Source organism: Embiotoca jacksoni, unplaced genomic scaffold (assembly GCF_022577435.1).
Source record: "Embiotoca jacksoni isolate LCO1_2020_lvr unplaced genomic scaffold, fEmbJac1.0.p SCAF_2, whole genome shotgun sequence".
Lineage (NCBI taxonomy): Eukaryota > Metazoa > Chordata > Actinopteri > Embiotocidae > Embiotoca > Embiotoca jacksoni.
In genome coordinates, this window is record NW_027185340.1 from 5,917,399 (window position 1) to 5,934,751 (window position 17,353).

A 17,353-nucleotide genomic window follows, 5' to 3' on the forward strand; every position below is an offset into this window, starting at 1 on the left:
AGCATCAAAATGTGTGTTGCATATATAAAAATTGTGCTTCATGACTAAAACATAATTGTCATATTTGTGCCATTAAGCACTTAGTTTTGTGGTTTTGGCTCAAAATATATCAACTTTAATTGTGTGTCTAAGTATTCACAGCGCTTCACTTTTTCCACATTTTGTTATATTACAGCCTTATTCCAAAATGGATTAAATTAATTTTTTCCCTCAAAATTCTACACACAATACCCCATAATGACAACGTGAAATAAAAAATTTAGAAATTTTTGCAAATCTATTAAAAATCAAAAACAAAAACAAAATCACATGTACATAAATATTCACAGCCTTTGCCATGACACTCAAAATTGAGCTCAGGTGCATCCTGTTTCCACCGATCATCCTTGAGATGTTTCTACAACTTGATTGGAGTCCACCTGTGGTAAATTCAGTTGATTGGACATGATTTGGAAAGACACACACCGTCTATATAAGGTCCCACAGTTGACAGTGCATGTCAGAGCACAAACCAAGCCATGAAGTCCAAGGAATTGTCTGTAGACCTCCGAGACAGGATTGTATCGAGGCTCAGATCTGGGGAAGGGTACAGAAAAATTTCTGCAGCATTGAAGGTCCCAATGAGCACAGTGGCCTCCATCATCTGTAAATGGAAGAAGTTTGGAACCACCAGGACTCTTCCTAGAGTCGGCCGCCCGGCCAAACTGAGCGATCGGGGGAGAAGGGCCTTAGTCAGGGAGGTGACCAAGAACCCGATGGTCACTCTGACAGAGCTCCAACGTTGCTCTGTGAAGAGAGGAGAACCTTCTAGAAGGACAACCATCTCTGCAGCACTCCACCAAGCAGGCCTGTATGGTAGAGTGGCCAGACGGAAGACACTCCTCAGTAAAAGGCACATGACAGCCCACCTGGAGTTTACCAAAAGGCACCTGAAGGACTGTCAGACCATGAGAAACTAAATTCTCTGGTCTGATGAAACAAAGATTGAACTCTTTGGCCTGAATGCCAAGCGTCATGTTTGGAGGAAACCAGGCACCGCTCATCACCTGGTCAACACCATCTCTACGGTGAAGCATGGTGGTGGCAGCATCATGCTGTGGGGGTGTTTTTCAGCGGCAGGAACTGGGAGACTAGTCAGGATGGAGGGAAAGATGAATGCAGCAATGTACAGAGATATCCTTGATGAAAACCTTCTCCAGAGCGCTCTGGACCTCAGACTGGGGAGAAGGTTCATCTTCCAACAGGACAACGACCCAAAGCACACAGCCAAGAAAACAAAGGAATGGCTTCAGGACAACTCTGTGAATGTCTTTGAGAGGCCTAGGCAGAGCCCAGACTTGAACCCGATTAAACATCTCTGGAGAGATCTGAAAATGGCTGTGCACCGACGCTCCCCATCCAACCTGATGGAGCTTGAGAGGTCCTGCAAAGAAGAATGGGAGAAACTGCCCAAGAATAGGTGCCAAGCTTATAGCATCACACTCAAAAAGACTTGAGGCTGTAATTTCTGCCAAAGGTGCTTCAACAAAGTATTGAGCAAAGGCTGTGAATACTTATGTACGTGTTATATTTTCGTTCTTTATTTTTAATAGATTTGCAAAAATTTTCAACAAACTATTTTCACTTTGTCATTATGGGATATTGCGTGTAGAATTTTGAGGAAAAAAATGAATTTAAGGCTGTAACATAACAAAATGTGGAATAAGTGAAGCGCTGTGAATACTTTCCGGATGCACTGTACGTCTGCTTTACCCGAGTGAAAATGTTTATCACAAAATTGTTTAAATTAGTTGGAAAACCTTTTAAAAGATACACAAGGTTTAATTTTGGCTCATTACATTCAGCCTAATAGCCTTCTAATTCTTATCTTAAGTGAGGATGGAAAAAAAATAACAACACTTTATTGATTATCTTTTTCTTTATTGATGTAACAGCAGAAACTTCAGGCCTGCTCAGCCCCTGGACAGAGGTTGGTGAGTTGGCCTTCAAACGCTGCAGTACATACGGGAAATTCAGGCCTTTCTCACAGAGAACATGTTGACTAACCACACACACACTTAATAACATGAACATCTGAATGTAATGCAGATGTGCCAGTGCAGGACCCTGCAGTGTACGAGGTAGCTCACCAACAAGCCTACGAGACATCGTAGACGTTATGAGTCGCAGCTTTTTCTTGCAGCTATTAAAGTCAAAATGTTTGCTGTGAAAAAGACCTTCATGTGTGTCATCCTGAGCTGGACATTGGTAACTGGGTACAACACGACCACTGGAAAGTACTGGAATAACGCTCTGTGTATTCCATAAGTGTCATGTAGATGGTTATGGACAGACACGGGATCATCCTTGACAGTAAATTATTGTCTTGTGCTGCAAAAACACAAATATGACCACTCATATTTTTCCATTGAGTTGACCACAGCCCCGGTGTCCAGCCTAATCTTTACGTCAGGGGCCACATTTCTGCACAGCCGTCTCCGAGGACATCCCAGAGCCTGCAGCTCCACCGACACCTTCGTCAGGTCCGGGGCTCAGCACGGCAGCTGGGCCGTGTCCTTTCGACTCGTGCCCCGATATCCTTTGAGCTAAGGTGAAAAGAGAAACACGTGTTAAGTCAGTGACATGTGCAGTATAATACTCCACTGCTAACCTACATGCTCACTCTGTCGTTACCTCGAATACCCCTGATCTCATGGATGTGCTTTACCACATAATGGTCATATAAATTAACAACAATGATGTCTGAGCAGATTAATGTATAAAAAGTGTTAAATGTTTGTTGAAATCACATAAAAGTGAAGTGTATAACGGCATATAGTATCATAAAATCGTGATTTATAGTGAACAAAGTCTCCTTGAAAAGTCCAGTTTAACCAAAGTCACAGTTCAGTTTATTTTTAACGAAAGGTCTGATGTTCTCCGAATATCTCTTTTTTAAAAGAAGTCTACAGTTGTAATAATTTTCGACTACACTTTTGCAGAAGTCTCTTTACCTATCGCACTACATGGTGTGATGATGGGCTTTTCCAGATGCTCTCCCTCAGCAATGGAAGCCCGGATCCTCCTGACCACGTAGATGCTGGCTGGGATGTGAAACAAAAAGATGCATTGTAAGCAAGTAGAAAAAAATAAAAATAAAATATATATATATATATATGTGTGTAAATTAAAGCATCTACCACAGTCTATTCCAGTATATAGACTACTTAAAGTTTAAGTATTCACTGTGCAAAAGGGCCAATTTCACAACAACATTGTAGCCTATTACTGGACAGTAATTAGTGATGCATTAATGTATGTATCACTTAAATGTTGCCGATAGTAAAGGTTGGGATTAAATCATGCTGGGTATCTTAATTGATAATACGATGACTAATTTTTAAACAGATAAATGAATTGGAGTGCAATATTTCCCTCTTAATGTCGTGTATAATGTAGTATGAAATGGTATTGCTCAAGGAAAAGCGTCTCATCCGAAGCAAAGGACAGTACTTCAGTAAATGTACTTAATTACTGTATATATTTTTACATCAGTTCACATAATATATCTTTACATAACGAAACAAAGCCACACAGCTTGATATCACGGTACATTTTCCCCATTTCTACTCTCACAAGGACGGTTTGTTGCGTGGTCACGCGCTGATTTAATACACAAACAACGACGAAAACAAGTCGTACCTTTTATTAACAGTCACACCATTGCCTCCTCCTCTTTCCGTCGGCGGTTCAGGTAACCTTGTCCTCTGCAGGTACACACAGCTCCGTGCGTCTTCCAATATTAATTCCCGGGCAGTTACGAAAGCACACAACCAATTACATACCGCGAATAATCCTGGAGGCGGGGCTTAGAGGGACCTCTGCATTCTGATTGGATGAGCTGTTACGCAATATAAGAGGTGAACGCGTCCTGGACTAAAGCTGAATATTTACATACAAAAGAGGATCGAGATGAGCCGCACCTGCTCAAAGACCGGAGGGATGACATCACCGCAAGCGTTGGTTATAAAATTTAACCAAATTCAGATTATTTTAAGATGTTCCACATTCTAAGAAACAATTTATTTTACTGGTACTTCATTTTCTTATATTTTAATTTTAGACGCATGTAAAGAACTAGGTAATTTGGTACGACTCCTTAGCAATGTTGATAAAATAAAAAAAAAATAAAAAAAAGAATTGAAACACATAATCGCACATATAATCGCAATTAGAATTCATTTATTAAATTATTCCTTCAGGCAGTCTCAATTTCCTTGAGAATTGGTATAAATTTAGAGTCTTTTAGAGAAATGTTTAAGAATTTACTTACTTGACAGTCGCTCACAAGTAAATTAAAGGAAACTTTGGGACCTATAAAATAACTTTAACCCACAGTCCAATGTCCCTATCAGTCAATTTCCAGGCGAGGTGGATTTTGCCCCACTTTATTTTGAAATGCTGCAAATATGAATATTAAAAAAAATGAGTATCAAATCCAGTTAATCCATGTAATAATTTATTGTCGGGCATTCATTGCAATTTACAGAGTTTCATTAATCCTTATCCAATCTTGACAACCAACATTAATGATCATGTGCTCCATACACATTTGTCATTTGGAAGAGAAGCACGGTCAAATTTACCTGGACACATCTTTTCACAACAAGAGTACAGCAGTTTCTTATACAGTTGCATTTCTATATTCAATATATACACATACGATTTCATTTAACTTAAAACAGTTTCAGGACAAGCACAACAACTTCACACAGAAACCAGATAAATCTCACTCTTTCATAACATTTCAATACGTTTTTTTTTTTTTTTTTTTTTTTTTTTAAATAAAAAATACAGTTGCAATCACCAAGGGAAAGAAATGAAAATAGTTAGAGGAGTTAAAGTTGTAAGGAATGCTGAGAGCTTGAAGGGAGGAAGATAAATTTGTTCAGTGTGTACACACCAGTGGACAATGATATTGCTGCAGACAAACTTAAGAGACACTACTTAAATGTTGATATTTTTATCTGTTATCATGTCTGTGTTGTAAACAAAAAGGTGATTCAGCATTACGTTTCTTCCTCCCATCAAACTGTCATGTTTTTTTTTTTTTTTTTTTAAATCACTAAACGAGACCTCACACAAAAACACAAACATTCACTGGAGGGCTACGAGGGAACCGCAGGAGTGTCGGCGGTCAGGACTTAGTCCATCCTGATCTTCTGATTGGTCATCCTGTAGATGATGCTGTCATATCCCGGGTCCATGTTCCACAGGTTGTAAGCGACGGCGATGACAGCGAGGGCCAGAACGATCATGAGCCACAGCACGATGTTGAAGATCACAGCATAGTGGAAGTTGTACTTGTAGGCCAGGTTGTAAGGGCTGCCTGGGTTACTCTGAAAAAAAAAATATATATATATATATATGGTAACTACATGCACCGAGTTACCAGTTTTATTAGGTACCACTAATGCAGTCAGTCCTCTCTTCATGAAGTGTTCAGATTTTGTTCAACTGCTTTTACTGACCGGCGTCAATGAGGAAAGACTGAATACCTTTCTGTAACTGCAACACAGTTGAACAGCACCACAAACTAAAATCCTCCAAACTCACCAAACAGTTGAATCAACACCTGTCTGAATGTTTCCAACAGGCCTGCTTTCCTCTGCTACCTGAGGTGGACCTCTAACCTTCGGTTTTGATGCGAGTGTTGGAGATAATAAGCATTAACAGGACCATCGGGACTCGCTCTGCACGGCTCTGCCACCCTCTCATCATAGACTTGTCCTACCCATTTTTTTTTTATTGGTGAAAAGATCAAAGCTCGCTTTGGTTCCAGACCTGAGGCATAAAAACTAGAAAGACGAAGTTAGACGACTGCAACTCGATTCATATTTGATGCACGAAGTTGGCGTTAACTTCTTGCATGAAATGGCTTTAATTGTTAATTCAGTGGCACCGATAGTTCCACCACAACACCAAATATATTGCGAGTGATCAGATATTCTCCACAGGGTTTTTGTTCACATTTTGTCATTCATCATGTTATGCGACTGATCTTTTTCACATTTTTGACTTGTCGTATACGAAAAAATTGTTCCAGTCAGCCCGGACTGTGAGGCAGCATGCAGCAGTACCCTGCACTTCTCTCCTTAATGTATGCAGCCCTTTGTAATGTTAAAATCTGTGGCTGAGCGCCTTCTGTTATGACAAGCAAAGATGTCTGCTGTGAAAAACGGTCTATAGCTCGTTTATGTTCTTTCACTGTGATCGCGCGCTGTAATTGTGACGCACTGAAGGTTTGCAGCGGCAGATGGGATTTGGTTTTAAAATAGAGATTCGTGAGACTTTCTTCTTTTCTTCAAATTCCACCAAAATGAAAACTTGAAGGCGTGTAAATTTTTGAGGGGGTACATGACGCAACTGAACTGCAGCTCCAATGAGTGTAGCCTCAGAAGCTGGTCTCGCATCTGCAGCTTCTGTCCCCTCCTGACTGCACAGCGAGTCCAACCTGCCGAACATGATCTCTCTGACATGTGGAGCGGCTCGCCCCACACCAACAATATATGCCGCATCCACATTCATCTATCGGTCTGATTACAAATGCATTAAAACAGCAGAGATTTAGCCGTCTGTGACCGACTGTAAACTCTTTGAGACCGCTGAGCTCTGAGCTGCCAGCTGACCTCCCTGATGGACCCATCTGCACAAGTTATCATGTTATCTTCTCACCAAATGTCACAGAAAATACTGTCCTTCTGTCATATTATGTGAATGTGTTCCACAAAGATCGTCTGATCAGTTATAATAATATTCTCCCTTCCTGTACACAGGGGAGAATAAAATTAATTAATGCTTTTATTCAAAGGGTTACAAAACGTGTGTCACAGAGGCACGAGATTACTTCCACAGTGGTCGGTCCACCAGACTAGAACCAAATCAGTCCCATGTTTTTTAATGTTTTGTTGGAACTGGATTTAAATTTGTGATGCTGTTGATTTTTTTCACATGATAATGGAGTATTTCTGACATTTAGTCCACCCACATTGACAAAATGGGGTGGACAATATATTTACAAATAATATTCCACTGAACCAATGTTTAACCTTTCTTTTGGCACTAAACAGTTAAATAGTGGGCTCATTCAGACTTACAATCTGTCTGGATTCCAGGATTGAACGGGATTTCCTGGTTAAAGGAGCTTCGAATGTCTTCACTGTAACAACCTCCACCACAGCACTGTTGCCATAGAGACCATACACATCCTCTGCGAACTGCAAATGAAAGACATACACGTGGTTAAAATCAGATTGAATAAAAGGCTGATGAGGTGCATCACGTCTTCAGATCTCCTCCTTACCTTCTGAAGGACAGACGCAAGAATAGCCGTGGCGTCGCGGTACTGAGGGGAGTCTTGGCCGTAAAGCCGGCTCAGCTCCTCCAGGCCAGACAGCTCCAACGAGTACAGGTCAGGGGAGTGGTCCTTAGCCAAATGTCTATGTCTCTGCAGCTGCATAAAGGGAAGAAGACAGAGACATTGGAGTCAAACAACCCTGTTTAAAAGAAGTAAAACAATGGTTTCAGACAGCCTGGGTGACTTACCAGAGCTGTGATATCATGCAGAACCTGGACCTCAGACAGGAAGAGCAAGTCAGCCTATGAAGCAAAATAATAGTTAAGAAGGGTAAAATATGATCTACTTCTTCTTTTTTTTTTTAACATCAACACAGAGGAAATTTCATTAAGTAGAACTAAAGTCATATCATAGTTTTGCTTAATAAATATGACATAAAATTGAATAAAAAACAGTTAAAACTAATGCTTGCTGGCTGTTAGAAACTGACCTCTGCGTTTCGGCTGAGGGAGTTGAGGGGAAGAGAAGCCAGCACAGAGCCGTCCTGGGACAGACGGGCACGGATCTGCTGCAAGGTGACCGGCAAGTCCTCAAACACAGCGTTGGCCTTCCCAAGCATATAGAGCCGCTGAGAGAGATAACACACAGGTTCACAGTTAAAGATAAATAATAAGTAAGTGTCTGAAGAGTTAACTCGCAGCAATTCAAACCCTGTGTATCATAGTGCGTTACACTCTATCACAAGTTATACATTTCGTACTTATCATCGCACTCTGTGTCACACAGTTGGATGGACTTCTTTACAGTCATCAAGAAATATTAATCTCATACATCTCTAATGCTTTAAGTTTCCAAATCTACTCGCATCTCTTCTCTCATTTAAATCTACTAAAGATCCAGTAACGATTGAACCTGAAATATCCCTCAAGTGTGCACCAACGTTGGCAGAACTGGTTTCCAGTTCACTTCTAAATGGAATCAACTGTCCTAAGATTTTTGCCTTTAGTCTTACATTTAACACTTATTTGATGTATTTTATGATTCATCTGACTGTTTTTTATTCATTTCTTATTCATTGTGTAGTTGTGTTGTTGTTTTTTGCGAGTTGTGTTCTTAGGAATCTTTATTGTTCTCAGGGATCTCTTGGAAAAGAGCTCTTTATCGTAATAAAACTTCCTGATTAAATAACATCTTAAAAATGAAGCGGATGGTAAGTATTACTCGTTGATTAAAAGTATATTTTCATTACCTCCTCACTGGGGGCCAGCTGCAGCACTACAGGTGTGTCCTCAGCAAACAAAGAGTGTACAGTCTCTGCAACATTATCCAGGGTGAAGGGTACCGGCTGCAGGAAGGAACAGAACCCACAGAAAAGTGAAGCTAACTTTCTATTCACACCCAGGCATAAATATGGTGTTCAAAAGGGTTGTGACTCACGTTCTCCAGGGGGTAGGAGGCCACACTCTGAGGCAGGGCCAGGCTGTCGACTCCTCTCACCACCACCAGTATGTTGGCTCGGGGTCGCTGGAACAGCGGGCCGGCCTGCAGGCCCGGCCAGGACAGATCCTGGGAAAAGGAGCGCACGTTGTACATATGAGACACTGTAATCAGGAGCTTTAGCTACTTCTATAAAACACAACACGCAAATAATACTGGTTAGCATTATGTCAGGTAACAGAGCACCTCTTGAACAGAGAAGCCCATGGTTAAAGCCACCAGGTCAGGGATCTTCTCTCCGGACACAGGCCAGTCGCCTTTCTGGAAGGACACAAAATCTGGAGCCTGCAGCACCGTCAGGCTGTCTGCATGGACACCTGTGTGGAAAAAAAATAAATAAATAAAAAGAGACGACCGTTAATCCCAGTAAAACGTGGAAAGGAATAAAGTTGCTGACCAAATGTTTCCAAGAAGACAAAAGGGCATTTTCCCACCAACAGACTCGTTAAAGGACTTCAAGTCTACAACTTTTAAGCTTTATTATCGGCTTAGCAAAATTTGCGCTTTTTTTCTCGGCCAATATATTACAAAACGTACTACTTATAATTCCAATCAAAAAAATATTTCATCATTTGAGTTAATTCTGCCAAACGAACGGAGCCTGTCTAGATGTAGACAGAAGACGTTCCTGTAAAAAGGTTCCCACAAAAGGAACGCGTTTTGACAGAAATGCCACGTAACACTGTACTCCTGTATTCCTCACGTAGAAATAAACAAACATTTCAGCGTGTGGTGTGACAGGAATAACTAAAGACCTGAATTTCAGACATTGTGTATACATTATCTGCTGCTTCGCCGTCACAAGTGGGAAGTAAAACCTGGGCAGATGTGAAGATGGAGAACTGAACAATTACTAACAACTGCATCTCCAATAGGTTTGGACATTAGGATTACACTGAGAAGTGACTGTAAACACCTCCTTCCTCCTCTGAGATGAGGATCCATGTTATTTCCGTCCCCGTAACGCCAACAGTATCTTCTGACTGATAGATTGTGTGTTGCAGCAGTAAGGAGAGCCCCTCTTTTTGTAACATCCCTGTACTGCAGCATGGAGGCACAAACTCGTGACCGATGATGAACGTAAAACAGGAACTAGCCTGGGTAGGCTCGGTCACATGACAGCGAAGGCTTCTGTAAATTAATAACCAGCTCAATTAGAAGTAAATAAATGCGCATTTCGTTTCAATTAGTCGGGTTTGGATTTCAGGGTTAACATTTTAGACGGATACGTTTACGCGTCCGCGCTCACACATGCGTAAACCGGACACGGGAGCGCAGACGGTGTTCCTGGCTCCGGTTGTGAGCGACCTGCCAAACGTCAAAATAAAATAAAAACGAGAGAGCAGAGTCACATCGAAAAGGTAAATAACGTCTCGTCTGTAGTTGCACATTTCTTACCGGTTGTTACAAGGGAGCAGAGGAAAAACGCGACGGAAAAAACAGCCTCCATCCTTCGCCTGTTCGTCAGCGACATCTTTCTCCTTGCAAACAGCCAGCGATCAGCTGACACGACGCCGCAAAGACTGCTGGGATACTGACGTGACGTCAGCGCGGCTCTCGTAGGCAGGTGCGGCCGCAATACAGACAGTATTACTGAACATATTTGTTCAGATAAAGTTTGGTTATTGCCACATTATGTTTACCAAATGATATCAAATAAATATCCTTTCAAAAAACAAACAAAAAAACGCATCACGGCTTTTATCCAACCAACATTACAAAAATGTAGGAAAGAAATAGATTTAAGTTGTTTATTTTTCTATTTTTGTTTTCCTGTACTAAAACCTAATGTAGTTATATAAACAAGAGAATTTTTTGTTGTTGTTGTTATATACCTGCAAGCTGAAACTAACAACTTCAATGGATAAAACTCGACACCTTTTTTTCTTTTCCTCTTTTAACTTAGTGGTTAAGTGAGAAAGCTAATGACAAAAACAGTCCAATAACAATCCAGAAATACTTAACTTCAACTTCTTTCTTATTATCAACATGGAGCAAATGCGATTTGCACAGATCACGGGTGTACACTGACAAAGAACGGAAACAACCAAAGCTCGAAAAAGCAAGGAAATACACTGTATGCATGCATACAAATATTTAAACAAAAAATACACCAGCAGAAAACTGCAGCAGATCGAGCCAAAAATGGACCCACTATTTTCATTCTGTTCATAAAAAGGGAAAAATAAGATTAAACCAAATACAAACTGAGGATATGACGAAATCCATTATATAAAGAGATTACGCTTTGAGGGATAAAACAGAGTCTCTGTTGTTTTTATCTTGAGCATCTTGCACCACCAGCCTGAAGGAAAAAGGTCAAACTTTATATGAAGTTGGTGACCGGCTCAGCAAGCCTGTTTCTATTCACCAAAACCGAGGCATCCAAACCAATAATGTCGGCTACATGGATAAACAGATATTTTTCAGACGGTTTAATTTCATTTTTGTGAGATTTATATACTGTATATTGCTTACACATCCTTTTTTTTTTTCTTGAGAATATTGGTGTTGTTCTTGGTTTTGTGGATTTTGGTCATCGATGAATCATTTCTAAATTCCACACTTCCAAGTTCATAATAATATTTCTTTTGTTTTGATTTTTTTTTTTTTTTTAGGCATGAAGACACCCCTGAGAAATTTGTGCATTTTTCTTTGATATATTTTTTTTTGACAGTTAACCATAATAAATAAATAAATATATCAATAAAAATAATAAGATTAATCAACAACTAAAATTACCATCGGTTGTAACTTTAACTGATTCAGAAGGTCGGGAGAAGAAGACATCTCTCCATTATCTCAAGAGTCTTCAAGTATTGAACAACCTCTTCTTTTCTTTTGATTACAAAATGGTTTAAAAAAAATAATAATTTATTGGAAAAGGAACAACAGCCACACCAAGAAATGTAAAAAAAAAAAAAAAAATTGGATTTTCAATTTAATAGTACTGCACTACAAAAGAAGAAAATAAAGAGTAGAAAGTGATTAAGATTTAGTGAGATGATAAACAAACTCAAATCTGCATTTGTGTCCCTCTGGGTGAGAAGGGGTCCTTCAAAAGCACTTTGACAAGTCAAAACAAGCTGTGTCCTGATCTGGTTGGTAAACAAAGAAACTGTCAAAAGCTGCTGTTTGTTTTAAAGAAAAAGAAAAAAAAGAAAAAGTTTTCTGGTTACAGCTCTTATGTGGGCAGCTGAGAGACGTTTAAACCCGCAGCACTTGTTCAAAACCTTTAAATGTTGCACATCAATCATATCAACCTTATTTCTGGAGCACATTAAGACTCAGTGAATCAGACACTAACATCCAAATGAAGCAATAACTCCGCAGTCGGCCCGCCTCCATTCTGGTACATTTTACAGACAATTACAGAGAGAAAACCTTCACAGTCGAGTAGGTGACGACTGTGCAGTGTAATCCAGTTTAGTATCTACGCCGCACGGAAACGTACAGCCATTTTTTTAATTTTTTTTTTTTTTTTTTTACTCCCAGATGACGTCCATTCATAAACCATAATGGCTGCTTATTAGAGGCTTATGTTCAGAGGCGAGACTTCAAATCTGCAATTACACCACGCTGTTCGCTAAAGAGGGAAGTTAGTCAGAGTGGAGCTCTCGACACTGTGACCCTCATGCGCCTCCTGCCTCAGGATACGACTCTGATGGCAGTGTTTGGACTGAAAACTTCATCTCTTCAACTCTTCTTATCCAGCGTCTCGATCAGCTGTCTGACAGTCTGAAACACTTACCTGGATGTGTGAAATGAACCATCTCCTCACGGCCTGCAGACACCAGCTCCAAGTGCTCATTAACTCTGCTGCTAAAAAAAAAAAAACAACACACAAGAAGTCATGTTGAACATATTTAGTCACCTTTTTAACCACTGGAGAAGTCTTGAGATCATCCCGGAGCTCAGTGATGATTTTGGTTTGTTTTCTCCCGAATCTCTCCACAAGTTCATCTCCGGCCTGAGGAGCTGCTAACAACTATCATCGAACAACTTTATTCTGAGTTTGTGGATCAATTTAAAAAAAATAAAAAAATTCTTCGTCATTGCATTTTTGACTTTTGTAATGTAAGACAATGTGGGACAATGTGGGACAATGAAAGACATTGTGGGACAATTTAAAACAATAAGTCAATGTGGAACAATGAAAGACAATGTCGGACAATGTGAGACATTGTGGGACAAAGTGAGACAGTGTAGGACAATGATGGACAATGTGGGACGATGAGAGACAATGTGAGACAATAACTGGCAATGTGAGACAATGTAAGTCAATGTGGAACAATGACAGACAATGTTGGACAATGTGAGACATTGTGGGACAATGTGAGACAATGACGGACAATGTGAGACAATGTGGGACAGTGAAAGACAATGTTGGACAACATGAGACATTGTGGGACAATATGATACAATGTAGGACAATGATGGACAATGAGAGACAATGTGGGACAATGTAAGACAATGTGGGGCAATGTAAGACGATGTGGGACAATGTAAGACAATGAGGGACAATGTAAGACAATGAGGGACAATGTAAGAATGAGGAACAATGTAAGACAATGATGAACAATATTAGACATTGTGGGACAATATGAGACAATGATAGACAATGTGGGACAATGTGAGATAATGCGAGACAATAAGGGGCAATGTGAGACAATGTAAGTCAATGTGGAACAATGAAAGACAATGTCGGACAATGTGAGACAATGTGAGACAGTGATGGACAATGTAAGACAATGTGGGACAATGAAAGACAATGTTGGACAATATGAGACAATGTGAGACAATGTAGGACAATGATGGACAATGTGGGACAATGAGAGACCATGTGAGACAATAAGGGGCAATGTGAGACAATGTAAGTCAATGTGGAACAATGAAAGACAATGTCGGACAATGTGAGACATTGTGGGACAATGTGAGACAGTGATGGACAATGTAAGACAATGTGGGACAATGAAAGACAATGTTGGACAATATGAGACAATGTGAGACAATGTAGGACAATGATGGACAATGTGGGACAATGAGAGACCATGTGAGACAATAAGGGGCAATGTGAGACAATGTACGTCAATGTGGAACAATGAAAGACAATGTTGGACAATATGAGACAATGTGAGACAATGATGGACAATGTGAGACAATGTGGGACAATGAAAGACAATGTTGGACAATGTGGGGCAATGTAAGACAATGTGGGACAATGTAAGACAATGAGGGACAATGTAAGAATGAAGAACAATGTAAGACAATGATGGACAATATTAGACATTGTGGGACAATATGAGACAATGTAGGACAATGATGGACAATGTGGGACAATGAGAGACAATGTGAGATAATGCGAGACAATAAGGGGCAATGTGAGACAATGTAAGTCAATGTGGAACAATGAAAGACAATGTCGGACAATGTGAGACAATGTGGGACAATGTGAGACAATGATGGACAATGTAAGACAATGTGGGACAATGAAAGACAATGTTGGACAATATGAGACAATGTGGGACAATGTGAGACAATGATGGACAATGTAGGACAAAGTGGGACAATGAAAGACAATGTTGGACAATATGAGACAATGGGACAATGTGAGACAATGTAGAACAATGACGGACAATGTGGGACAATGAGAGACAATGTGAGACAATAAGGGGCAATGTGAGACAATGTAAGTCAATGTGGAACAATGAAAGACAATGTCGGACAATGTGAGACATTGTGGGACAATGTGAGACAATGATGGACCATGCAAGACAATGTGGGACAATGAAAGACAATGTTGGACAATATGAGACATTGTGGGACAATGTGAGACAATGTAGGACAATGATGAACAATGCAAGACAATGTGGGACAATGAAAGACAATGTTGGACAATATGAGACATTGTGGGACAATGTAGGACAATGATGAACAATGCAAGACAATGTGGGACAATGAAAGACAATGTTGGACAATATGAGACATTGTGGGACAATGTAGGACAATGATGGACAATGATGGACAATGTGGGGCAATGTAAGACAATGTAAGACAATGAGGGACAATGTAAGAATGAGGGACAATGTAAGACAATGATGAACATAGTGGGACAATGTTGGACATGTTACCAAGGTCGTCTAAAATTGTAAAAACGCACCCAACAAACTGTCCAGGTTCTGGTTTAAGTCTTTAGCACGTGACAGACTCAACAAATAGTTATTTGATTGTCACTTTCCAAAGTCCCATGCTGTGAAAATACTCCGCATGTGCATGTATGTGCAAGTTTGATTAACATCCAACAGCCTGCGATGCTTTCTTCACCGACTTCAGAAAAGAAGTGTCCCTCGTGCAGAGTTGACATTTGAAAAGAAAATCTTAAATCAGATTGTGGGACATCATCTCAGTATGTGGGACACGGGACAAGAGATTAAAAACAATGCTGTGCAGTCCCACATGAAGAGGGACGCAGGGCCACCCTCGGTACTTTTGAACACGTCCAGTAACTCATCAACACCCTCACAGAAGTTGGATTTAGCGCTGAAGCTCCAGTAAATGTGCGCCAGTTCGCACTTCTGTACACCAGAGGGCGCTGCGGGCCACCAGCTGCTCAGCGCGCAGGAGGCGAAGAAAGGGAAGTTGGCGAAGTCGCTCTCTCATGGCTGCAGCGAGAAATTGCGTGACACCAACAGTACTTACACCTTCCAAGAGATGGCAATATAGGATCGTGATGGTGTTCACACCTCTCCCGTCACGCGGAGGAGTAATTAGGCGAGAGGATTGAACCTGACAGCGCACCCATCAAACCTCAAGTCCTCAGGACTTTTTAAATTAATTCACGGACCTGGCGCAATAAGGAGCAGAACACGTGGCTCATCTTGCAGTTTGTATATTTATTTTAAAGCAACTTCTTTTGTAAAATATAAATACAAATTATGAGATATTTTAATTACAAAGTTAAAACAAAAATGAACACACCAAAAATTACTTTACTGCAGTAGCCTCCCTGTTATATACAAGCTCTGTGCCGAGGGGTGAATATCAACATTATCTTAAAACTCTATTGTACAAACAATTTTGTAGTTTTGCATGTTAAATTACAGACTAAACAGGAAGCAAAATTGAACATAAAAAAAAAAAAAAAAAAAAAATACAACAAAGTAGCCCCTGAGGCTCAAGCCAGCACTAAAGTCTGAGGAGAGGAAAAAAAAAACACAAAAAAAAAACAACCCAGGACATCATGTGCTTCCTATCAACACAAATACCACATTCAATAGCACAGCCTCGGTACTATTCTGTACAGATACACGCATGCACAATGTGCTGCGCGCTCACACAGTCCTTCCAACGACACGACTTCCATACAAAATCTTTCAGAGAGGAGTCGTGAGCAACATCTGAAAGAAAAACAAAATCTCTTGATATTATATATATATATATATATATATATTTATATATATATATATTTATTTATACATATATTAATTTATAAAAATAAGACCGTTATTAAGTCTGTTGAGTCACAAATAAGTTGCTCCTCAGTTAACGGAGGGAAACGATTCAGCAGCCCAGTCAGCCAGCAGGTCGGTCCGTCTGTACAGTGCAGCAGCGCTGGTCCAGAGAAGCGCAGGAACTAAGGGGTCAGGCTAAGGCAAATCATCGCAACCCCCCGGTCGGTTCTGAAGCAGACTGCAGTTGGCGCGGGGGGGGGGGGGTCAACGTCAGGGTCCGGCGGGTCAAAGAGGTCAGGATGAGCCCAGCTTGACGACGGCCTTGATTCTGTCCTTGAGTTTGTCCCCCTGGCGGTCCCAGCGGTCGTCCAGACACTCCAGCGTGGAGCCCAGCAGAGCGGCCAGCTCGGCGCTGTCCTCCACCAGGTCCAGCAGCTCCTTGCTGTCGGCGTGGAAGCCCTCCAGCTCCTCCGGGCAGGAGAAGAGCTGCGACAGGGACGCCTGCCGGTAAAACTCCGCCTCCGCCACCGTCACCACCTCCATGTGGGGGAAGGTCTGTCGGAAACCGCGGGCGGACATCCGCAGCCGACGAAGCACGTCGGAGAGCAGCAGCCAGTTTCTCGGCCTGAAAGGAGGAGGGGGGGGGGAACCAAAAAAAAAAAAAAACAAATGCTCAGGAATGAGGGCCGACAGAGAGAGAGAAAAAAAAAAAAAAAAAAAAAAAAAAAAACTGTAAAGAGGTGTGTCGGCTGTTGAGATCAAAGCTCACCCCTGGGAGAGGGACACCTGGATGTTGTAACAAGGCAGCAGAGGTCGGTCAGAGAACTCAAACTCAAACACCTCCCTTTTATCATCCTCATCCTCATCCTCGGGGCCCGGGGGGTCTGCCAGGATGTCATACACACCGCCCTCTTCGCTGGACTCTGACACACCAAAAAAAAAAAAAAAAAAAAAAAAAAAAAAAAAAAAAAAAGGCACACATGGATTCGTTTTAGCGAGCGTCAACATAATCGCGAAGCCGCCTTTGCTGAAATGAAGGGACGTGCGGACACCGACGGCGTTTAAAAAT

At 41.0% G+C, this 17,353-nt stretch overlaps 2 protein-coding genes and 1 long non-coding RNA gene across 5 annotated transcripts in view; all 3 read right to left on the reverse strand.

Annotated features, from left to right (window-relative positions):
- Nucleotides 1-1,891: 1,891 nt before the first annotated feature.
- LOC138200716 (uncharacterized) lies at nucleotides 1,892-3,799 on the reverse strand. The gene is made up of 3 exons (XR_011178421.1): nucleotides 3,682-3,799; nucleotides 2,994-3,083; nucleotides 1,892-2,585 (listed from the first exon to the last, which is right to left on the reverse strand). It is a non-coding gene; the product is annotated as an uncharacterized lncRNA (long non-coding RNA).
- Nucleotides 3,800-4,485: 686 nt separating this feature from the next.
- atp6ap2 (ATPase H+ transporting accessory protein 2) lies at nucleotides 4,486-10,343 on the reverse strand. Its single transcript, XM_069154200.1, has 9 exons — nucleotides 10,232-10,343; nucleotides 9,020-9,150; nucleotides 8,774-8,902; nucleotides 8,586-8,681; nucleotides 7,827-7,964; nucleotides 7,585-7,638; nucleotides 7,343-7,492; nucleotides 7,137-7,256; nucleotides 4,486-5,378 (listed from the first exon to the last, which is right to left on the reverse strand). Exons 1-9 carry the CDS (start codon nucleotides 10,305-10,307, stop codon nucleotides 5,184-5,186), a joined length of 1,089 nt encoding a protein of 362 aa, XP_069010301.1. The 5' UTR covers nucleotides 10,308-10,343; the 3' UTR covers nucleotides 4,486-5,183.
- Nucleotides 10,344-15,706: 5,363 nt separating this feature from the next.
- The window catches only part of bcor (BCL6 corepressor), a 36,202-nt gene continuing 34,555 nt past the window's right edge, over nucleotides 15,707-17,353 (reverse strand). For all 3 annotated transcript variants that reach the window (XM_069154203.1, XM_069154201.1, XM_069154202.1), the window contains 2 exons: nucleotides 17,054-17,207; nucleotides 15,707-16,909 (listed from right to left, as the gene is read on the reverse strand). In XM_069154203.1, coding sequence (XP_069010304.1) covers nucleotides 16,579-16,909; nucleotides 17,054-17,207 — 485 coding nt within the window. In that variant the 3' untranslated portion in view covers nucleotides 15,707-16,578. The remainder of the gene's footprint in view (nucleotides 16,910-17,053; nucleotides 17,208-17,353) is intronic.

What these genes read in the sequence shown, in the direction of transcription:
- atp6ap2 (XM_069154200.1), bottom strand. Translation starts at nt 10,307, where the DNA reads ATGTCGCTGACGAACAGGCGAAGGATGGAGGCTGTTTTTTCCGTCGCG. An exon ending in CTGCTCCCTTGTAACAACCG is followed by an intron (nt 9,151 to 10,231) that starts GTAAGAAATGTG and finishes TTTTCCACACAG; the next exon opens with GTGTCCATGCAGACAGCCTG. An exon ending in TTGCGTCTGTCCTTCAGAAG is followed by an intron (nt 7,257 to 7,342) that starts GTAAGGAGGAGA and finishes TTTCATTTGCAG; the next exon opens with TTCGCAGAGGATGTGTATGG.